The 24,634-nt window shown below is 39.4% G+C and overlaps 1 protein-coding gene across 1 annotated transcript in view; it reads right to left on the bottom strand.

Moving 5' to 3' along the window:
* Nucleotides 1-4,599: 4,599 nt before the first annotated feature.
* Nucleotides 4,600-24,634, bottom strand: part of DDC (dopa decarboxylase) — a 62,101-nt gene continuing 42,066 nt past the window's right edge. The window contains exons 10-15 of the mRNA XM_062510020.1: nt 23,447-23,523; nt 19,664-19,683; nt 18,814-18,912; nt 11,953-12,054; nt 8,227-8,469; nt 4,600-4,937 (exon numbers count right to left, since the gene is read on the bottom strand). Coding sequence (XP_062366004.1) covers nt 8,254-8,469; nt 11,953-12,054; nt 18,814-18,912; nt 19,664-19,683; nt 23,447-23,523 — 514 coding nt within the window. The 3' untranslated portion in view covers nt 4,600-4,937; nt 8,227-8,253. The remainder of the gene's footprint in view (nt 4,938-8,226; nt 8,470-11,952; nt 12,055-18,813; nt 18,913-19,663; nt 19,684-23,446; nt 23,524-24,634) is intronic.

Genomic DNA, 24,634 nt, shown 5'->3' on the forward strand with positions numbered 1-24,634 from the left:
TGACACTGGAACAAACAGAAAATACCTGCAGTTACAAAATCTCATTTCACACCATTTGCACCAGCTGCTCCCCCTCTTTCCTAAATACTTACACGGGAAAACCCACATTATTTTAACTGAAGCAAACAGGGCAGGAGGTCTTGCAAGCTATTTAGCCAGTTTGGACACTACTCTTTTCAAAAAGCAGCCTGCTTTGTGGTGGTTTAAAGGCATTTAGAATGAGCTTCTCTTTTCTTCCTTGTCTAAAGAAAGAAAAGAAAAAAGCGGGGGGGGAAAAAGAGAGTTTGCTTCTAACCAGAGGTCTCCTGGGGAGGTAAGTAGGCTGCAAAGAATGGTAACAGATGGCCAAGCAAAAACTGGCCTTGTTAAATGAAATCACCAGTGCTTTCATTCTTATTTGACAGAATATGGCACAGTGCAGTGGAGGACAGAGGATACACCACTGTCAAAATGATTTACTTTATTACAGTGATGGTAATAGAAATGAAACAATTAAGCTAGGAAGTAAAACTGTGTGCAGTGTCTCCAAGGGAGAAAAAAATGGAATGAATAATCCTGAATGTAGCAAATTTCAGATTAAGAAAATATTAACCGATTACTGGCAAATGTTCAAAATTATTTCTTCCATTTAGAAGGTACTAAAATCTCCCCATTTTACACGTTAGAGAAACAAAGCTCTCACATGTTTAAAGCAGTGCTTGTTTCTCAGTTTCAGAAAGTGGGATTTAAACTCCTTTAGTGCTGGGTTTTTTTTAAGAAATAGGAATGATTACATTTGGCTCAGGAGGAGTGTTTCGTTTGACTTGAAATTATTTTCTCACGTTCAAGATGTGTTATCTTTCTCTGCAAAGTGTCACGTCCATACATTCTGCACCCTTTGCAACAGAGTATGAGTCCAGTTGCAATCCTCTGGATCAGCTATGGACTGCATAGGAATGCAAATGAAAGTACGGGTGCAGTGTTCATGCAAGGCTAGGGAGACAGAACTGAAGGAATCCAGACTATGTGGGGGTATCCTGCCTAATTATTTGCAAAAACCCTGGCATCAGCACTAGACAACAGAGAGCACAAAATTATTGTTGCTCATATGCGTACATGGTTATACACATGATAAAAAATAAGTATGTAAATAGTTTTGGTTTGAATACTTTTTATTACAGCCTAAATTTATAGAGCTGTTTAGAAAAGTCAAAACACATTTTACCTGTAAATCTGGCACCTCTACAAGCAAACCCAATTAAAACAAACAAACAAAAAAACCCACAGAAATAAGACTCTCTCTGAAAAGTTACTGACAACTTTTGCACCATGAGAAGTCTAACTTGCACCTAGAGAATCTGATACAAACTCACATCATCCATCCCTAGCTGAGTGGCAGGTGAACAAGAGATGAAAGGCTGCAGCCTTATACTTCTTTTCTCTAAATAGCTGCCACTGTGCACATTTTTTTTTGTAACTGTTGAATCAAAAATATCTTAAGTGGCATAAAAGCTTAAGTTCAGGAAAAGTTTAATAGCAGGTATTTGTCCCCATGAAATACTTCCACAATTCGGGACATAAAATCTCAAGTTCACCACCACTTTCTTAATGATTCAGTGGTCACCTTCATAGCACTGAGGGAAAGCCGTAACAAGTGAACAGTGGTAACCAGTTTGAAATTTCAGTTTGATTATTCACAGAATCACAGAACAAGTCAGGCTGAAGGCACTACAGTGGTCCTCTGGTCCAACTGCCCTGCTCAAGCAGGATCATTCCAGCACACATGACACAGGATGGTGCCCAGACAGTTCTTGAGTATCTCCAGTGAGGGAGATTCCACAGCCTCTTTGGGCAACCTGTTCCAGTGTGGTCACTCCCACAGGAAAGTTCTTCCCCATATCCAGGTGGAACTTCCTATGCCTCAGCTTCTGCCCATTGCCTCTTGTACTATTGCTGGGCACCACCAGGAAGAGCCCGGCTCCATCCTCTCCCCACCCACCCTTTAGATACTTATATATATCTTAAGCATTGTCTGGCATCATTCTCTCTCCTAGTCTAATCCATATTAATTGTCCTCATAGCCTTATAGCGTCTCTCCAAGAGAGGCCCATGCACACACGTTCAGCCAGAACTGTTCCCAGACGAGGAACGCGGTACGTGGTGCGCGTGCCAGAAGCCGGGGGTGTATCCAAGCCCGGCCACCAATGGATCAGGCACTCGGGTGCGCGCTCGCCTCAGCGCGGAGCGGGCGGGAGCTGCTGCTGGTGCCGCTGCCTCCACACAGGAGCACGCCCAGCGCGGAGCCCGGGAAAACACAGACAAGCACACCCGTCCTTTCACCGCGCTCAGGCCAGCAATCCAGCCGGGAAGCTGCCTGGGCACGGCTGAGCGCTCACCGCCCCTTCCCATGGCCTTCAGCTTAGGAGCCCTGGCCGGCCCGGCGGGTCCCCCCTCACGGCACCGGGAAGAGGAGGCCGCAGCCCCGAGAAGGTCCAAAAGCTCCCTTCCCCTTCCCCTTCCCCTTCCCCTTCCCCTTCCCCTTCCCCTTCCCTTCGTTCCCAACCCCAGCCCCGGCCGTGCCATTCCCTCCCCCCACACCCACCGGCCACTGCCGCCTCCGAGAACCGCGCGCGCCCGCTCTGTGCCCGGCCCCGCCCCGCCCCTCCCGCCAATCGGATAGCAGAGCTCCGGGAGACGCAGCCAATCAGAGGTCTGGAGGGAGGGCCGAGTGGGAGAGGGGCGGGCTCGTTGGGCCGACGTCACCCTCAGCGCTGGGAGGGACGGCGCGCGGCAGGGCGGGCGCTCCCTATTGGCTGCGCCCGAGGCGCGCGCCGTCCAATGGGCGCGGGGTCCGTGCCTTGGGAGGCGGGGCCGGCCCCGTGCCCGCTGCAGCGCGTGGGGTGGTGCGCGCGCCTGCTTCGTGTTGACGGGGAGGGATCTGTGCCCTCCGCGTGTTCCCTCCCGGATCTTCCCCCCGTCCCCTCCGCGTGTTCCCTCCCGGATTCCCCCCGGATCCCCCCCGTCCTTCCCGGGTCCCTCCCGCGGCTTCCGCCTCAGTCCCAGGCGCTCCCCCCTGGTGCCGGGGTCTCGGCTCTCGCGCCTTGCCAGCCCCGCTCCCGCGGTTCGGGAAAACCTTTCTGATCAGGGCTTGGTTCCCCAGCTGAGAGCAGCCGAGAAGGGAGTGGCTGGAGAATGTAACAGGTGCTGACACGTTTATTACCCGTCCAGGCCATTTTCAGTAGCAGTAGAAAAGGGAAATGTGGAGCTGTGCAATTTCTGTGAGGCACACGAGGTCTTTGCCTTCAGTTCGGTGATTGAAGGAGGAATTGCTGAAGCTCTTCCTGTGTCAAACTCGACTTCGGCTGCCCAAAACGGCAGGGCGGCCGTCTCCCATCAGCATTCCCAAGCTGCCCGCTGTTAGTTCCTCTCCTGGCAGCCAGAAATGGATGCCCTTTGCTCAGCTCACAGGCGGCCTGGCCAGTGGCATCCCGGGCTCTGTCCTTGGCAACAGCGCTCTGTGCAGGACGGGCTCCATAGGAGGGGGGTTCGAATGGGGCACAAATGATGCCCAAAGCCCTAACCCTAACCCTGGTGGTGACTTCGCGGCCAGTGATGTGTACCTGGTTCTTAGCCACAAAAGCACTTGACCTCCATAGCTACCTATTTAATCTCTACTCCTGTGGCACCGTCTGCGGGGCCACCATGGCCAGCATGGGAGTGTCAGAAGGGGATGATGTCCAACACTCCTGAAAACAACAGCTGCTGCACGGGCCTTTTTGGGAGAACAGCTCTGACGAGGACAAGATGAATGACACACTGTCTTACAAGGCAAAAAGATGGTGGTCCATGTGGAAGTATCCCATGAACTGAATGTGTTGGTGGCGTCCTCAGCTGGATCACACCAACCCACGTTCAAATTAGCACAGCAATCAGATGCAAATTAGCACTCTAAGCTGCAGTTACACCTCTGGTATTAACAGAGACAGCTTCTGTGTGGGTGAACATTTCATTTCCTGTGAGGAACCTTTCCTGCAGTTACTGTCAGGTTTTTGTTATACATCAGGCTTGTTATGCCATTAGTGCAGACAGCACATTGAACTGTGCTAATCTTCAGGCTATCATCTCAGACCCAACTGGGCTAACATTTAAATAGGTCGTGCTGCTGCTGCCATCAAATTTTTCTCAAGGCATGCTTGCCCGATTTCCCAGGGATTGCACAGAGGCAGGGAGCAAAGCAACTTGGGGACGCAGGCTGCAGCCAGGCAGGACTGATGTCATGGGCCTCTTCCTTCCCTGTCCTATCCTATGGCACCAGAGCTCCAAACCAAAGCCAAAGCTGGGCATGTGGCTCCAGCTGCAGCACTGTGCAAAACTTGGCAGAAGGGTCGGCTCTGGCCCTGGGTATGGCCAGATGTTTTTTGGACTCCTGTTGCTGAGGGGGAAATTTCCTGCAGGACAATTTGCAAACTCCCATTTGCAAAGTAATTTGAAGGACATACTAAAAAAAATTTCTTGGTGGTGACTTGTTACAAGTGGGGAAGTTGGGCCTCTTACAGTGCATCTGGCATGGATGAGACGAGAAAAGCTTAGCTAAGTACAAAGAGACATTATCTGTAGTTTTGTTTCTGTTTATTAATATTGCCAATTAAAACCTATATGTCTGTTCAGTAGGTTTTGGATATGGATTTTAAAGGGAGTCAACAGCTCACAAATAATTAGAGCATTAGACTTCTGATTATTTTTCCATTTAGAACACATAAACCCTACATATGCTATATAGATATTATCCATTGATGGTTATTTAACCTGCTCCCATAAACCACCATGGTCTTCAGGATTCTTGGTTTTATTTCTAGTTTGCTTCTGTCTTTTCAGCAATTCAGATTTATACATCTCAAGGTTCAGACTGCTGTCGTAAGGCAACTTCAATGTGAGGACTACTCATCACATATGGTAACCTTCAACAACAACAAAACAGCCATGAGCAGAATCTTGTGTGTAAAGGCAATAAAAAATTAAATATCTAATAATTATAATGCTGTTCAGAGTATAATATATCACCAATACTTTAATAAATACATATATTTTCATTATCTCACCATCACTAATAAAATATATTTATAATCTATCATTAAGAATGTAAGTACTGTACTCTGCTAGTTGAAAAAAAAATAGAGATTCCTGAAAGTAAAAGTCAGATTTTTTCCCTCCTTCTTTAATAGCTGCAGTCTTCCTTGAGATGTGGCTATTCTACTAAAGTAGAGTTCTGGGATTTTTGTAACTATTTTTAATATCAAACAGTATTCATTGGCACAGACTGTATTAGCTTTTGCACACAAGGCACAATAAATCCAGGTTAACATTAACTATTCATAAATACAGTGTTTCTCACTTACAGATACATTGAAAAGCTACAGAGCAGAAACAGCAGTTATGTTCTTCTTTCAAAATGTTCCTTTTAATGCTTCTTTTTGAGATGATTACATAGCCCACATTTCCTTTTCAGATGACCTAGTGTTAATAGTCTAAGAAGGAATAACCACATGGAGGAAAGATGGTACAAGAGACTTCACTAGTTACATATATGAATTATCCTACAGAAAAACCAGAACTGTGAACTTCAGGTTTCTGTACTGGGCTAGACAGGGGAAATGTAATTTCATGGGTCTCATCACTGCTGTTTATTAGACAGATTTACTTATGTCACTTCTTTAGAAGAAAACAAAACAAAAATCAACTTTTACTCCATCTCTATTTTAAATTAGCCTTTATCTTAAATTTTAAATTCTTTGCCAGCAGGAGTTTTTGTATCTGGACAACAGCCACTTCTAAAACTGATATCCAGGTACTGAAAAATGTTTAATTGTCTGTCAGTTTTGGCAGCATTTTCCCACAAATGTCTAAAGCAATCTATGTCTAATTCTGGGCTGTTTGGGACATTTCACCTCTCCTAGGTTTGGGTGTGCATCCTGCCTGCATCCCAGTTTTACAGCAGTTTGAGACTCACACAGGCGGGCATCATTCATCTCTGCTCTGTTTCCATGGAGCAGATTTCCAGCAGAATCTTCTTATGTTCATTTAGTGGTGCCTTACCTTATGCCTTTCTTTTCCAATACTTATTAGTCAGATTTTTAATTTCAATTATAATCACCTAAGTCCAAAGCAGCTCCATTTAATTTTAGTGGAATTATCCTGGATTTACTCTGTGTTAACTTTGATCCAAATCTGTTTTATGGTTGTTTTTTTTTTTTTTTCCTGGACAGGCCTTGTTTTATATTTCACATACAAAATATTGGTCTGTCTCACAGAGAAGTTGTAATTCTTCTCTGGCTCCAAGATTCTAGAGTTTTCAAAATGTAAAAGCTGTAAAATTGTATATGAACATTGTTTTCTAGGTAATGAGATCTGAATAATGTTATTTAAAAAAAAATAAAACAGCAACAGAGAAAGGGAACAACTGCCAGCATTATCCACTCTCTTCAGTCTACCAATCTATTGCATTGTGCTACCACAGAAAAGAAAAATTTCATATTGGTTCTGCTGAAGAGAAAGATGCTATCAAAATTTCTGACACTGTAGCTGACAGCAGTGTCTTGTGTCAGTCACCTGCTCAAATATTACTGTGTTTTATCAAATTCATTGGTAATCCCCTTCTTCATCTGTTACCTGGGAAATCAGTTCCTTACAGAAATAGTAATCCTTCCCAGTCTGCACCCCAGAAGTGAGAGATTAGGAAAGACAGGTAGGAGCAGACCATGTGTCAAATTAACTGTCCTGATCCATGTTCCCTGGTCTACCTGCAACTTCCCAACCATAGGAAGTATACTTGGAAGGGATGGAGGAAGAAACCTGAGTAACTGTGCATGTTGCTCAAGAGGCTTTAGAAGTTAATGTGAGCATTAAAAGGAAGATTGAAGTGCAAATGTAGAAATTAATCCTACATACTATTTTTCTTGGAGCAGCTACTTATGTTGTTCTTATTCACACAGAATTAACTGCCTGGAATTTATGTTTTTAAAATTGCAAAAGTACTTCTTGACTTTTTCTGACTTTCACCTCTAACTTTCATTTTAGATCTTTACTGTTCCTGTCTTTGACAAGGTGATGTATCAATGGTTTGTGTCAAATATGTATGATTTGACTTTGTCAGAAACACGTTTTTCCAGTATTTTCATTTTCCATTCATCACTGTTAATGGAAGAAAACCACTGATGGGGGCACCACAGCTGATTTTGGGGATTTGTTCTCTTATTTCCTATTTTTATTGTCACTTGTTTACTCATTTGTTAGCTAATTTGAGAAACTAAGAGTAACATTTTTGACATCACATTTCTTAGCACATTTTGTCAAAGATTTATTACACCATGGAGTAATCAAAATGGTAGCCATAAAAACAAATCACAACTCAGTTTCACAGAACATATCTTACAGACTATTTTCAAATACTGCTGATAATAACTTGATTAAAAATATAAAATACCAGGCAGCATGTGGCTTTTGACAAAACTCTTCAGGAGGAGCTTTTCAGAGACGTCATTATGAATGATCAATCTGGAAACCAATATCCAGCATAAACTATTTGTTGGAATTTGACAAAATGGCTGTTTTAAAAGCAAACAGTTTGGGGGGAAATAGAGAACCTGCCAGAAGGACAATCAGTAATCAGTGCTCATTCCCCTAGGTCTGGCTATGCAGTGAAGGAAGTCTTGAAGTCCTTTGTTAATTTACAAAATTACTGCAGCAAGTGCATCATGACATGATAGTGCCCCAAATCCTGGCAACCACATTTGTGCATGCCTATTCAGATATTAACATGTTTAGTACCTGAACTAAACTTCCCCAACTTGGGTTCTTCCTGCAGTCATAGTAAAGTTGAATTAATTGGTTGTAATACCTCTTAGTTTCATCTGTGAAGAAAGGAGGGGGCATGCTAAAGGTGAATGGGGACAACAGAGGAGCACCAACCCTTCCATTTCCATTGCTTGGTTGAACAAATGCTCTTGACTACAAACTGGTAAGAAATGACAGCTTGAGTCTCCTTGGCTATGTGCATCCTGGAAACAGGCAAGATGAAACTACAGTACAGAGAAGGAATGGCTATGGTTACAACTCAACTTGCTGGCAAGGATTTTGCTACTGCAGCTGGGCTATATAACAACAGGTTTTGTACTTTTTTCCGTCATAGTTTGACTTTCCCACCTGCACCTAAAATAAAACTTGGCAACACAAAGAAAGCCAGTTAATTACCTCATCTCCAGTTATATTTCACTTCTGCTACTGCTGGTGGTGGTTTTGCCCCCACGTTTTCAGAAGATCAGTTGCCAGCTGTGAGATGTGCTGCCAGGCAAACTTGATGTGGGTGGATTCCACAGTGCGGGAACAAATAGCAAAACGTAGCACAAACTTCTCTCGCAGGTGGCATGGGACCAGATGGATCTTCTTGGCATCATTTATGTTTTTAAGAAGTGCCTCGTTTAGCTCATTTGAGCCCTGAAATCATTGTAATTCAATGGATATGACAATGAATTTCAGAAACAAATCTGGAAAATGTAAATCCCATCAAGCAGCCAAGCCCAGGTAGCATCTGTAACAAGCAGCCACCTTCTCATCTCTCAGTGCCTTGCCATCAAAGGATCACAAAAGATGATGATGATGTAAGAGAGAAGTTTTGAGCCACAAAGAGATTTAGGGATTACCTTCAGTTTAGAAGCAGTGTTCACACTGGGGCATTTGTGATAGCTGACTGCCTTTTTGTGACCTAAAGTAGTGAGCTGTGTTAAAAGCATTCAGTCCAGTATCTTTGTTATTAGACTCTTCTTGGATCTAATCAAACAAACATGAGAGGAAGTTTTGCAGTGAACTATACTAACTTTCCTCACTTAAGCATGGCTGCTGTGAGATATTTTTTTTAATATGAAGTCTTACTCTTAATTAATTTTTTTAAGGTAATATATCCCTGGCATAATAAGGTTTCATATTATCAGTGGAAACCCTAAAAAAGTATTTGCCTAAAGTTCTATAGAAGCTACTGACATAGAATCCATCAGAGGAAGTATCTCAGGTATTGTGCAACCTTTACTCTCTGTATTACACTGGTGGTAACACACAATTTCAAGTGATTCTGGGAACATCTGCATTTTTACTGCAGTGTCCCCATACTGAGCACTGACTGTGGAAAAAGAGTTGCAAATGGACAAATCCTTCTGTTCAGCAGCCCTTGAGTTACTCTGGCAGCATTGGTCTTGAAAACATCCTGACCAGAAAACACCTTCTCTCAAATCCAGGCAATTGTGACTTTCCTGCTTAGCTTTTTCTATATAAAACCAAAGCATAAGGCAGACATTTTCCCATTGAAAGCAAGGATAAATGTATCATTCTCACATTTTTAGGTCATATTAAGAGTTGAACCCAAGTCAAAACCTTGTTCTGTCTTAGCACAAGTTGCTACAAATTTGGTGCGATGTTCTAAAATTCATGGCTTACCCTTACTCTTTTAGGAGATATTTATGTGACTGAGATGCTCCTAACTAAGAAAATGGACCAACTTTGGTGTTTTGCAAGTCCCCACCTATTACAGGTCAGTCAGTGGTGACAACTATGTCCTGCTTTCTCATCAGAGGTAATGCATTATTAAAATGACAATCCTCGCCTTTAATATCAAAAGCACAGCGCTGACTTTCAGGCAATACAGGAAGTTATATGATGTTACGTTGGCAGGGGTGAGGGGAGGAAGGAGAAAGATTAATTTATCTTTTTTTCTGCTCTACTCTCACAGCTCCACCTTAGGGCTGCTGTGACACTAGGGTGTCATGTCAAATTGAAGTTGGTAGTGACTAATCCTCTCCCAGAGCTTTGAGAAGGCAGCTTTGATCAAGTCTGTGAGCTTCAATAAGACAGCATTCTCATCCCCTTGGAGAAATTACTAGCTTGACTTGTATTCATCTGCAGTCATGACAAGGAGGCCTAAAACCAACCCTTTGGCACGACATATTTGATGAAATAATTATAATATGAACATCATAGGTAATTAGTCCATTTGCTCAACAGTGTGAAACAAAAGCTGCAGCTAAGCAAAAAAAAAAATTTAAAAGGCTTCTCAAGAATAAAAGAAGAAAGAAAAAAATATTTCATACTTTTGCAGCTGTGCAGCACAATATAGTTCAAGTCCCCTGACCCTTAGTCCTACTGTAACTACATAAAAGTTAACAAATACCCTGCTACTAAGATGTATTTTAATACAAATTATAAAAATGACAGAAAGGTTTTTGAAGGAGTGATATAAAAAGCAAATAAAGCTGTTAAAATAGCTATAAAAACCTCCTAATTTTAAAGCTTGCTAGATTTTTTTATTTTTTTGGATCAGACAGGCAAGAAATGAAAACACTGCTCTTTCAACACTGGTTTTCAGCAGAATCAGGCCTTTTTTCTACAACTTGTCCAAAGGTTTCTTAGCTAAAGGTCCAATATTTACCTGCTATTGTAAAATTGTCTTTCCCTTTAGATGTGATTTCTTCCTCTGAATCATGAAGGACAGGAGAACAGATGTAGATGAGCTACTGGTCTGATCAAAAGTGACAATTCCTGTGTTGCTATGCTCTATTTCACCAGAACTGTTCCTTCAAAGTAAATGCAGAGCACTGTATCTGGATCTGCAAAACTACTGTTTGCTTGTTCCATGTGAGAGAGCAGACTGCAACCAGTATTTTGTTATTGAGCAATAAAAGCCACAGAATCTATCCCTCAATATCTTTTAAAAGTTCTTGTTATGAAAGAGATTATGTTCATGACTCCCTTGACTGAAAAAACTACATTCTGTAATCTGTCTAGTCCCCTAAGCACAGGGTCTTTTAAAATTTTACTTTAAACATTATAAATTCAAACAAAACCATTTTCCTATTCCAGATGAATTCACCATTACTTTATTATTTACTTGTTAGATTCTTCAGCCAGTTGCATCAAACTCAGGTAACTGGGGCAACTGAATGACTGAGAAAAGAATCTGTTAAAAATAAACTACCCAGAAGGAGAAATTAATGTGTTTGCAAGCCTTCAGAAGAGCTAAAAGCTCATTTAGGTGTCAAGTTAACTAGAAAACACAAGTGCTGTTATTATTGTTGCTTGGTGTTCAGTTTAAGTGTTACAATCCAGTCCTTTGCAGAGGCTTTAGCTGCGAGCTCCTCTGAAAAATAACTTCTTTACCTAAACTGAGACACTGATCCTCTTTTAATGTCTGATTAAAACAAATAAGCTCTCCCAACTACTTCAGCTTTTATGCTCCAAGTGCAGAATGAATCTTCTAGTTTCCATTGGGCAAGGTCTCCACATCAATGAACTTGGAACTTTGAGAGATTGTGGGGAATAAAAGGTCAAACAGGGCAAAAGGATCATGTTCAGCAATAAAAAGCAGATCAGGGAAGCTGGCCACCCATGTAACTTGTTCTTAAACATATTTTACTTCAATTTTACCAGTTTCACCATAGAATTTCATAGATGAAAAAATAGTCTCTAAAGAAAACAATAAAAAAGTGTTTAGTGCTCTGATTTTCATCTATGGTAGTAATTTTTAAATAAAATTGAATATTAAATATATACACATAAGAAATTAACTTGACAAGAAACAAGTAATACATACTCATCATACTCAGAAGTCTAGGGAAATATACTAAAACAATCATCTTATCAAAGCTCATCAAACAAAGAGTGTATGTCATTTTAGATGACTGTTTAAACATTTGTTTGCCTTGACTGTGTATTTCAATGCCTTAATATGCTTTAATTTCTCTTCAGCTTTTGATTCAGTTTTAGCAAAATCGTCGTAAGCTTTTTTTCTGTCATCTGCTTTGCTGTAAACGAACTTGCTTAACTTTCCTTAAAAATAATCAAGTATGTTAACTAGAAAGAGTGTATTGAATTGCAGGTTATGGTGTTGCTATAAACCACGAGAGAAGGAACAGGAGATCTTAGCTGCCTTACCTTCAGCCGGAAGCAGACCAGTCCCAAGACAACCTCAGCACAGATCTCAAACCTTTCATCCTGAAGGACTAAGTGTTCAAATTGATGCGACAGTCTGATGTGCTTAGAAGAGAAAGAGTATCTGTATTGAATACATTTGATTCAAGAGAAAAGGTGTGCTGAAGTATTTTCCATTCCTTTGCTCTGTTCCTTCTGCTGATGTGTGATAATATTCACATACTGCCATCTGTTTGTGTTAACTTCTATCCCATTTATGACTTCCAGAGACCATATGGAGCCCTGGATGTATTAGTATCTCAGTCTGTCTTAGGCAGCGCTGGTCTACTTCTTGAGGCATTTCAGCACAATTTGATATGAGACCACATTAACAGCAAATAATTTTAATAATTCTTTAGGTTTTATACCATTGTTAGTTTTGGCTAGGAATGGCTAAAGAATCCAGAAGTCATTAGAGGAAAAGGGGGAAATACACAGATACACAGGGAAAAAATTGTCACAATTTCAGTGAAAATTGAGCTGAAAAGATATATTTTTAAGAATAGTTCACTTAATATGAGAAATCTGTGAAGAAAGGGAGAACTTGCTCACTATTCTGACCTGGGTGCTCAGGTTCAATTGAAAAAAAAAAGTGATGGCAGTATATTCAAGAAAATGGAGAGCAAACTTGTTGAGAAGCTACTGAGGCAAAAAAAAAAAAAAAAAGAATGACACTTGGCACCAAGCCAGAGCAACTATTTTGAAGCAGATGCAAACAAAATTCAAATAAATAGGAAAAATACCAACATAATAAAAACCACCTGGGAAGTCTTAACATCAGTCAGTGATACTTGCATACTCATATCATGTTTTGCTTTGCTTTTTTTCCAAAGAGAAAATTAATTTTAAAGCACTTTCAAAAAACCAACACACATACTCATCAGGCACCTGCAATACCTTATCCAGTCCCCCTCCTACTGGCTCTGTCATTAGCTTAGTGTTCACTATCCTAGAAAAAGCCAAAGAACCAACCAACCAACCAAAAAAGACAACAACAGCAACCAGCCTTTTGAATTATAGTTTGTCTTCAAACAAAAGCCTTCAAAAAGCTAGTCTATACCAAAAATTATCTGAAATATCTAAAAGTTATGTTCAAAGATTCTACAGCTTTTATATATTTAGGATTGCAAATAATTTTACCAAAAATAAACAACTAAGCCCATGCTTTTGCACTTTGACTTTTTGTAAGTTCAAGGACAGCTATTAAACAAAAATGAAATGTATCACTTTGTGTCAAGATTAAATGTGGAATTTTTCATTTCACAGGAACTTCTTCCAAAAGGACAAGGCAAAACAGAAAGTACAGAAAAGGGGGAGAAAAAGAATATAAAAAGCCAACACATTTTGCAATCTTAATCATAGCTTTCTGGTGGTTTTTTATCTCTTAAAATAGAAAAACATAGTTTAGATTGAATCAAAATATTTCTTCAAAACCTTCATATTGGGTTTACTGGTACCCTATGCAACCAGCCAGTTTTCCTGTTGTTACCACTTCCACTCTGCTATTACATCCATTTATCTTCTCCCTCTAAAATTAGCCTGAAAGCTCTTTGAGTCAGGAATGAGACCATTAAAATGCTCAAACCCTTCCAAGGTGTTTGAATGTTTTGCTAATACAAAGAGGATGAATTTACAGCTGTGAAATCCAACCAGAAGTATATGCATACATACAGATACTTACATGCATAATAAGTGCATGAAAAACATATGTGAAATAAGCACAGGTGTTGCAATGGTCTTTCACTGTCTCCTTCTATCCTCATGTTCTATAGCTTTAACCAAACATGTCTTTTACACACCTCCACAAAATTCTGCACTGCATGTACCATGTCTTGGAAATCAAAGCCATAAAACAAATCATGTTCAATGAGATAAAGATTTCACAAATGTCCAACTGAATGCAATCACCAGCTGAATTTCATCAAATTTTATCTGGGTAAGAATTGAATGAAGCAAACATTTAAGATCTGACTTGCTGTGAGGAGTTTGTACAAGACAACTCCAGACCAAAGCTGTGCATTTTACAGCAGGTACTTATGTCCACTTTTTTGAAACAAATGATTTTTCAGGAATTTGAAAGAAATAAAAGCAAGGGAAAATAGAATTTTTTTAGTTAAGCCACAAACCAAAATTCTAGAAGTATTTTGCATTCATGTTTGAACGCAAATACTTTTATCCACAGTAAGTCTTAACAGCAATAATTAGTAAAGACACTGGGGGGCACCAAGCGTTTTAGGTTTTACTGAACTGGAAGGAAGAGAAAGAGGGGATCTAACTGGAGTTTCACGTGTACAGCTTCCCCTAAATATAGTTAGCCAAGGCCTTGCACCTTTGAACCACGAGCTATTATCCTGAATTGCTCTTACAAAGATTGCTGCAGCAGTAAAGTTAAATATTACTAAGCCTGGATGTTCAGGTTCTGTAGAACTGCAGGGCATTGAGGTGCCACACGTGCCTCTCTAAGTCCAAAAACTGTACCCACGCTCTGGACATGAGCACGGCAATAAATCACAGGAGGATACGTGTGGCTTTAGTGCTTCAGCTCCTCCAGGCATGCAGGTGCACATGAAAATAAAGTCCCATTTGGAAAGCTGCAGTCACTGAAACTGAGGATAAGAAAGAAGGAGAAGTAAAAGACTGACAGACTGTTCTCAGTTTTCTGCTGAATATGTACATGCCAAGCCTATGGATATCTTAATCCTCCAAGTGTATTTGATTTTGACATCTGTGTCAAGCTGTGTTCCCTAGCACCATTAACTTAATGTTGGCATTCAAGTATTATTTAACTTCTCAAAATTATTTTATTTAGAGCTGCTATTTGATTTAACAAAAGTATGGACATGAGCAAACTCATGTCCAACTCATGTCCAACTCATATATTGTTTCTAAAACTACCATTTGAGCAATCCCTTCATCAGGTAGGTTCTCCGAGTGGAATCACATGGAGTGTGTTAGTGTCCTGAAGTATCTTGGCAAATAGGAACAAAGTAACAGCCCCAGTCTTTGCAGCACAATTTAGCTGATTGAAAAAAGAGGCTTGTAAGGAATTGTCATGTGTCGCTACTATCTCAGGTAAATAACCACTGCTCTTCTGCAGAAGAGTGAAAAAATAAACAAGAGATCTAATTAATTTGGTTATTCTGGATTAAGGGAAATGTCTTACATAAACAATAATAGGAGCAGTAAACTTGTGAGGCACTATGATGTGGTCCCTATTTTAAAAAATATGTATTTTTCTGTGTATGTCTGTGAGTAAATAACTGTAACTATGAATATAACTAGAAATAGAACTAGAACTAGAACTAGAAATAGAAATAGAAATAGAAATAGAAATAGAAATAGAAATAGAAATTAAATAGAGAAATAGAAACATGAATATAAATATAAATGCTTCTGCACTGAAGTGTTCAAGCTGAATTTTAATTTTTGGGCAATGCCTTCAAAAGCTAAAATAGCTTTTGATTGCAGGGAGCTTCTCGGAAGCATCAGAATACAATACTGTGTATATGCAGACAAGCATACTGGCCTAGTCTGGATAATTTCATACTTTTTCTCCTATAAATTTCACTTCTTTGTCTGCCTTAGCCTGTATCCCACTACACTGAAGGGAAATGCTGTCAGAAGAGTCTTCTTAACAGCCACTTGGACTGTGCCACTCTCCAGTTCAAATACTATCTCTAGCATTGCTGTTCTTTACAGTTCCAGTTTCTTGGACTCTACTGTTAATTTTTAATGGCATTCATTATCCTCAGTACACTGATTGCTTCTGGTCCTAAGGAGGATTCAGCTGAGTCACAATGTTCATAGGGATTGCATACAAAAACACACTATCTTCTAATTTCTCAAATTACTTCTGAGCTCTTTGAGAGGACTTAAACCAACAAAGGAATAATAAAGAGATGGTCAAGCAGTTTGCAAATGGGCCATTTACAAATGGGCAATTGGACTTCCCATTTATACGGACTCTGAGTAGTTGGCATCAGTCCAGAAGAATGTTGTTGTTGGGTTTGCCCTCTTTTTTACATCTCCTCTGTGGCTTTTGGACTTACCTCCAAAATTTGTATTTGTCTCTCCCCACATCCTTCAAAGATGACTATCCTCCCCTTTATCATCCCTTTAAACCCTATACTTTGCAATAGATTGATATGACATGTTGTGTGTGAAAAGAGTGCATAACTGGAATGTTTGGAAAACAAAAAAAGCTCCTGTGTCTAAATCCAAGTCACACATTCTCATCTCCTGGGAATATTTTAGTCCCTAAATGCCATCCTCAAGCAAATGCCAAGTTGCAGTGGTTATCCAGTCATTTTGATGAAGACCTTAAGGCTGCAAACACAACTAACGTATTTTCCTTAAAATATACTAATAAAGGGGGGGGCGGGGGGGAGATTTTTTTTTTGGTGACAGTTTACATCAAGGAAAAAAAGTTTGTGAAGAGACATTTACCGATGTCTTTGGTCTTCCACATAGAAACTTGCCAACAAACAACAGGGTGGGTTCTTAAGGATCTACAGTGTCTTCTCCCTCTATATAATGTCATCACTATTGAAAATCTCAAATTCCTTTGTAAGTAACACCAGGCTGCACAAAAGAAGCCTTACTAGAAGTCTAAAAAAAACCACACAGGTTTTCCTGAAATTTTCCATTACTTAGGAACAAACATCGCCAAGTCCTTCCACAGATTCCAGCCCAAGGAGCTGCTTCAAACCTCCACTTATCTGCCCTACTCTGTTACACTTTCCTCGGGGCAGCTCCTTAGTAATACAAGAAAGAGAGACCACTTCTTCCTGCTTCTCCAGCTCCAGCCCCTCTGCTCTCCACTGGAAGGTTGCAACACCTGCCTCTGCAATTTTTCCTATGTCTCTTCTCATTTGACCTATTCCCACTCCATCACTCACTCAAATTACTCTCCAAATCATCATAAGCAGCTTCAGAAATAATTCTGGCACCTTTAATTAAGGGCTTCCCTTAAAACCCAGCCAAAAGTCCCAAGTACACAGGAGATCCCACTACCAGCCTGGGACCAGGAACTGCCTAGGACTGCCTTAGCCAGCATCTGAAATATAAAAACTGTTATTTGCAAGATGCTACAGCAGGTTTAAAAGAAAGCATCTTCTCAAGGCCAGGCATGGGGATGAGCAATGGTAGAGTTCAGATAGCAAATGAAGCTAAATTCCAATTTATTTTTCATTTGGAAACTTGTCTATAGGTTTGAAAATTTAAACCAATGTCAGGCTGGTTTAGATACTTCATTACTACTCCACAAAAAGAAAAGTCATCACAATCTACCTGGAGCTCATGATAATTGTTGAGAAGGCAGGAAAAAGTACAAGAAAGGCATTTTTAATTTTGGTTTTGCATCTAGTGATATAATTTTATTAACATATCTGAAACCTCAGAAGAGATACCTTAAATTCTGCTAGAGCAGGGAGCAAATAAAAAGCAATTATTTATTGAAATTTAAGTTCAACTGAGGCTTGCTGGAGACAGACATTATTTTTTAAATTTTTTTAAGATGCTTTGGAACCCACTGGACCAGTATTCATTGGGGCTGGGTAAGGAGATATGAGGAGAAATTAATTTAATGGTTCCAACTTGAAGATGTATACAGTGAGAAAAGTCTTCACCTAATTATTCCTCTTGTCTTTTCATAACTCGTTTTGATATCTATACTGAAGAACAATTTAGTCCTTAGAAATATAAACCAAACACTCTAATTTCAACAAGCCCTTGGAAATCTCAGCTGTCTGAATTACCTTTACAAATGAGGAAACACACAAGGGTTTTACTTTAGAGTCAGTATCTTTAAGAAAAGATTCATTTGTTCAGCCTTCCTGAACAGTATTGTCACAGAAAATACCAAAGCTTGGTCCACAGCTATGATTCTGTGAAGACAAGCAGCTTTAGGCAGGACAGTCAGGGAAATATGTGTGAGACAGGGAAAGAGGGAATTTTTCAATGCTAATACTGGCCTGTGGAAACCAGCATGACAAAAGGCCATGCAACTGATATGAGTCTTCCAAAGTTTCTCTTAGGAATTATTCTGTTTAGTACCAAAACTGAAAAGAATGTGTGCCTGCAAGGAATTTGGTATGCTAGGCTAGGCCCTTAGCTAATGGATATTTTTGTAAATATTTAGAGCCAAGTCATGGATCTCCCGCCACTAGGGGTTTCCCTGAACTTCATAAAGATTAAAGGTATGCTTGAATTTGACTTTACTGCTACAGAGGAAGTATATATATAATTTAGACAGGCACCACATGCATTTTTTAGTGATTAGAAAACTCTCCTTTTTTTCATCAGGAATAAACTTAGTACTTATAACAGTATTAGCAAACTGTAAATTGTACATATTCTTTTTTTTAACAAAAATGTATTTTAAACAGGAAAAAAAGCAACAGCAGAGGTAGACATGCCAAATGAGTCACTGTTGTCCCTTAATCATAATCTAAACATCCTATCAATGCATGCATATTAATAAAATAAAGAAGTAATGAATATCCATGTGTTTCCACAATAAAACCATAGCTGTGCTCTGGCTTAATTTGAGAGGGATTGAGTGATACCATACTGTAGAAATTCCAAATTCCAAGACTCTTCTTTCCTAAAGATGAGCATGAAATGAATGGCACCTTTGATCCGGCCATGATACAAAATTGTGACCTTACATGGGGCAAACAAGCAGCAGCCCTGTTGAACTGAGCTGCCTAAAACTGTTTCCTGTGCTTTCTGATGCGTACAGAAGTCATGGAAAGTAGATAGGTAGCCAGATCATCTTCCCTTGCCATCCCACCACAGGTTCCCAAGAAGGCAATTCCCAGTCACCTTGCGGATGTGCTCCTGCAATCCCTTGACCCCGTACATCCTCAGCACGAACCAGAGCTTCAGGGAGCGGAACCTCCTGCCCAGGGGGATTTGCCAGTGCTGCAACCCAGAGAGAAGAGCCCATGTCAGAGGTCACCACTGCAGTGACAGCAGAAAGTACACTCTGCTGTGGTTTTGAAGTGAACCACCTTGCCACATCCTAGGGGCAATTGCTAGAAGTGGATTGAATAATAGAAGAAGTATCTATTCCTGCCTTATTAATCTCTGTTTATTAATAATGTTTAATACTCATTATTTTCAAATTAAAATTGGCAAAGGATGTTGGAATCAGAATGGAAGGGTTGTGAGGCAAAACAAATTTTCTTTGTGCATCCTGAATTCGCCTCAAAGGCTTCAGGAAAACAAGTATCTGAGAAACACATGTACATTGGCTTGTTTAAAGTTGTGGGGCTAGCATCTACAAAGACAGGCATGTTTTCCATTTCAAAACAACAGCGTTTCCATGGTAAAAGATTAAAATAGAGATGCTTTTAATTTTTTTTAAAAATTGTGTTATTCACTATGTTAAAGAAAAAAAAATCAAACCCACAACTTTAGAAAATTTCCTTCTACTGCCTAAATCTAAAGATATTGAACATGCAAGACAATTTCTGCCTCTAAACAATTTTTTTTTTCAAAAAACAAAAAAACAAATTTCTATTTGAGGAATGTTAAAAAATTTAGCGAGCTGCATCCTGCTTGTAAAGAAACATAAAGTTTGGAAGTTTATGGTAGTAATGGAAAACAAAGTCCTACAAATACCAGTATATACAAGCAATTGTATTAATTATTACAATGAGACTGTACTTACCCGATAATCTGTTACAAGACCTGGAAATTAAAGAAAAAATGTTCACATTGCATCATCATCACAACAGCCAAAGACTTTAATAATTCAAAGATGTCCTGGTTTCAGTTTGAAACCAGGCAGAAACGCAAATTTAATATAGTGGTTTCGGTTCACTAATTTGAAATTTTACTGAAAAAAACTGTATCTTAGCTATCCTTTACATCTGCTACAAACTTCAGCATCATCAGTGTCAACAGAACCACTAAATATCTAGCTGGGTACTTGGCAGCATGTTAAATTAAGATGCTTGTAATAATCTTCGTTCCTTAGCTAGTCAAAATATGCCACTAACAAACAGTTTACAGAAGAAACACGATTTTCCTGTCTGTTATACTGCAGATACTATAGAGATGACAGATCAATTATTATGTTTGTTTTCTTCTTGTAAACAAACAGTAGATAAAACAACTACTATTATTTTTTGTTTAAACAGTTTGCAGAATCCCCAGACTCAGTTAATAACTCATTCTCTGCTGTGAACTGTTATCACCTTTACCCTAGTGAACTGGTAACACTCTTTAAAATACTCCAGTTCCAAATACCTTTTATACTCATTCATGTATATGTTGCTAATTCTTCAGAATATCTAATAAGTGACTGGGAAAAGTGACTCATAATTTGACCTGTTCCTGCTTGGAGAATAATATTCTGCAATTTTTATGGTTTTCTTTTGATGGAGTGAAAGCCCCTTAAACAGATGGACTAAGCCACAAAGCAGCCCAGGGAGGCAAGTAGAGGGCATTATTAGCTGTCTTTTATATAAGCACACAGTGTCAGGATTCATCTACTTTTCTTTGAATCAAGGAATTAAACTGATTTCACAGTAAACTTGAACACAGTCAGTTACTTGGTGACAGAAATTAAACTGATGTAATATTTAAAGCACTTCTTTAGGAAGCATCTGCCTAGCTTCCCTATTCTGCTTTATTTCTCTGCAGTGGAGTATGAGCTTCATAGGAGAGTATGTACTTGGATTCCTTGGGAAAATGCTAAGTACCCTTGGGAACTGTCAGCTGGAAGGTTGAACTGTAGCTTTTGAATTTGACCAGTATATGCCATTTACATGATTTTCAGCCTTTATGTTTTCTAGGGAAAAAGAAAAACAACAACTTTTGTCTGTGTAACAAGCTCTCTTGCCATGGTCCTTCTTTCTCTGTAATGGGAGGTCATTAAGCTCTTTAACCTGTTACTGTGTTGGTTTCCAGGTGGTAAAAAAACACAAACCCACAAAACAACCAACAATCATTAACCTGTTCCTGGACTTCAGGAAATTAATGTGGTTGTCTCTGCTTGGTAACGAGGTAAATTGATAGCATTTATATTCTTCTGCATGTAGCAGCCATTTCTGTTTGATAGCTGCAAGACTGGTAGAAAAGAGAGTAAAGCAACTGGTGACAGATAAATAATCCTACGCTCCTGTAAGGGGCTATGTCTAATGATCCACAACAACGCCTTTCACAAGCTGTGAAGCAGAATGTAATCAATGATTAGTGCTTGATTCCTTGATTACAAGCCTTAGTCTTACATCTGTATTTAACCAGGAGGAATTGCATTGTGGGAGTGTATGTGGTGTTCACAATAGAGTATAAAGCTGCATTCTTCTAACACTGCCATGAGGATTTGACCTATATCCTGGGTTGCCAGGCAAGCTAGTATAATCGTCCTGGTGTGATGATGCAGATCACATAAAATTATAATTAATGACAAAATAAAGACTCTCCCCTTGGGGACACACATAATTGCCATATGGTTATGAAGAATAATTGCTCACAGAGAGATATTTTTCCACTCATTTAAATTCTTGAGTGAGAGATGAGCAAATTCAGAAATACTACTTCATTTACTTATACTAACCAGGATAGGAATTCTCAGACCTGAGGATACAGAGAATTCAAGACCCTCCATTAGACAAGTTATATTTCCAAGAGTGCTGACATCCCATAACTCACACAGGGATCAATGGGGACTGCAGCACCTTAATGTAGCAAATTTGACTGTGTTTATTGAAAGAGTAAGTGTTGGTTGGAAGTTTAACCAGGGGCATTTGCATTTGAAAAGCGTTGTCCAGCTCCTTGGAAAATTGATATCAAATGGGAATGAAGCATAGAAAAAAAAATCAACATTCCTAGACTGCTAGTAATCAGCTGATCTCTTTGAAATCATGACGTTAGATCACATAACATGCTATCACCCTTCTGAAGGCAAGATGAAGGCTGAAAAACTCTTACTCCAACTGGGCTGATAAAGTTTTCAGGTCAACTAGGTGGCCTTACCAAAATTACTGCTTTTATGAAATGTTTGATTTTCTTCAGGTGTTATTTAATCCAGGTAAGACCTAAAGTCCTTGTATCAGCACTATCAGTTGTTCCAAGAATATATTTTCATTTTAGTTAAGGCTGGATTTTTTTCTCCTGAAGAGAAATATTTTTAATGTATGTTAAGTAAAACCTAGTGCCTTAAGTCTATTTGCTGTAACTTGTATATTCCATTTGAAAAGGCAAATAAAAAGTATATATATTTTTTCCTAACAATTCAAACCTTTAGAGGATGAACACCAGCTCCAGAATTACTGCATGTAATACATCCTGTTTATTGCACTGTTCTATGTTTGCATTCCTTGGAAATGGAGGAAAGGAATAAAATGCAACGTTTATGCCAGCTCAGGATTAAGGCACATGAATCCATTTCTCCTAGGGCTTTTTAGTGAACAGTGGAATTCTGGACAGTATTAATTTAAATGTCAATGATTTCATAGCCATGACAGGATACACTTCTGAACACAGATCAGCACCAGCAATTCCAGGAACATGATGAGGTTCAGTATATGGTAAAACCTTCCATAGATGATTCACTGTCTTCAGAAAGTTATGAGGGAACTTCCACCACATGTTGACACTGCACGACTGTGACCTTCTTCACAATTATTCATTTAATAACCAAATGTGTAAAAATGGGCTTCAGGAGGGTAAATACCACTCTGCAGTTGCTAGGTATGTGCAAGGACCAGCACTAATCCATTAAGGAGCTTTGTACAGAGTCTGAGATTTGTAAGTTCTTTGTGATCATTTTGTGAAGAGCTTTCATGAGCATTTTGTACAAGACAGATAGTCTGCTCTTACTGCCTTTCTCTACAGCCAGTGTAAGAGCATGAGGGCTACAGTGTAATGTCCCAGAAAGCTATCACTCAAAAGCAGAGCACAGACAGCAAACACAGTTCACTCCCTCTTTGTAGTTTCAGGGAGTGTTTGCTGCTCGCATGGGTTTTTTGAAAAATTTGAATTGGAGATTGCATAATAAGTCACAGACCTTAGAAAATCCAAAACTAAATCAGATACTGAAATCATTCTGAAGAAAGATGTGCTGGGGAAGACAGATTAAGGGACTTGTTACACAACACCCATTAATGCATTTATCTGACAGCCAAAAGATAATAAGAATTTTCTCAACACTCCTGCAAATCAATCAGTAAGTCTGAAACTGGGGAAATCCTAATACAAAAACAGTAATGCATAATGCTTTATGAAATTACTTTCCTTGTACTGCTTTTAACTATCTAAAATCTCACTAGACATATATTTGCACTTTAATGAGCTTAGCTCCCTAGAGTGCTCAGAAAATGGAAACAGCCTCCTAAACAACTTGGGTAATTTAAGAATTGACATTGTCATCTTAAGTCCTATTTACTTCCATTAAATATCAGCATGCAAACAAAATAATAATAATCACACTTAATTATAAAATTACCAGATTCCTGATGGTGATGCTGCAGGTAAAGAGGTTCTAATTTAAAGGCACCTATTAAATCTGATCTTTTTTTCACCCTGTATAAAAGACAAAAAAATCAAATTGAGAAATTTAAGAATAAAAACTTAAGGGATTAAATTTCCACAGGAAGTAAAGTCAAATTGAATGTGTTTAAACTGGCATATTTTCTGAGCACAGCCTGTGCCATTTTCAGTGCTTTTTCACAGCCATATCAGTACTGTACTTACAAGTAGTTAAGTGTAAGGCTCAGCAGGAACGGGCAGCATGACTGCACGACTGCATATTTAAAAAACAGACAAGAAGCAGACATAGAGGATCTTTTTATGGTGATAGACACTCACACCAGAATGTGAGACTAGCTGAAGCAATGTTAATGTTTGCAGTCAACAGAAGTTGTCTTGAAATTACTGCAGTACAAAGCTGCGTGGGAAGAGCTGTTGCTTCCTAAACATCACACAGAGCCACACTGAGGCTTTGGGGGTGCTGGCCACTGGCTGTCCATGCTGCTGCTGTGGAAGCAGCAGCAGCAGCCACTGGAAGGGACAAGCCCCCAGTCCTGACTCAGGCTCCCCTCTTGTACCACCCTGCCATTAGCTGGATCCACTACACAATTCCTGACAAACATTCTAAGCGCAATGTTACACTGAGAAGTGTAATTTACTGTTTCCAGCTAGGGGTGGTGTGAATGGACTGAGATTCAAAAGCCAGTGTCTCCCTAGAGAGAATAAATTGTGTTTTGCCAGTGATTATTAACAAGATTTTTCTGGTTCATGCTTCATGCTGAGTAAAACTGACTCGCCTCCACAAATGTTGGGGTTTATAGAGGCAGAAGAAGAAACCATAAATCAAAAAGGGAAAGACTGCTACATCATTATATTATGCCTATTAATATATTACAAAGTAAGCAAAAATCATAACAACACAGGGATACTCTACATTTAAAAAGTCCAAACCTTTTTTTCTGTGTTTTAATGGTTTAATATAGAATTGTAAATTTCTAAGTAAAAGTCTAATTTCCAATATTTTAGTTTGTATGTATAAATGCACAGGTCAGTACATACTCCCACTCTCATTCACATCCAGACCATGGACATAAAACATCTTATTCAAACAAACAAAAAGCCTTCCACCCCCTAATGGTCAGGAACGGTCAACAGCTAAGTATAT

Source organism: Cinclus cinclus, chromosome 1, assembly GCF_963662255.1.
Source record: "Cinclus cinclus chromosome 1, bCinCin1.1, whole genome shotgun sequence".
NCBI classification, from domain to species: Eukaryota; Metazoa; Chordata; class Aves; order Passeriformes; family Cinclidae; genus Cinclus; species Cinclus cinclus.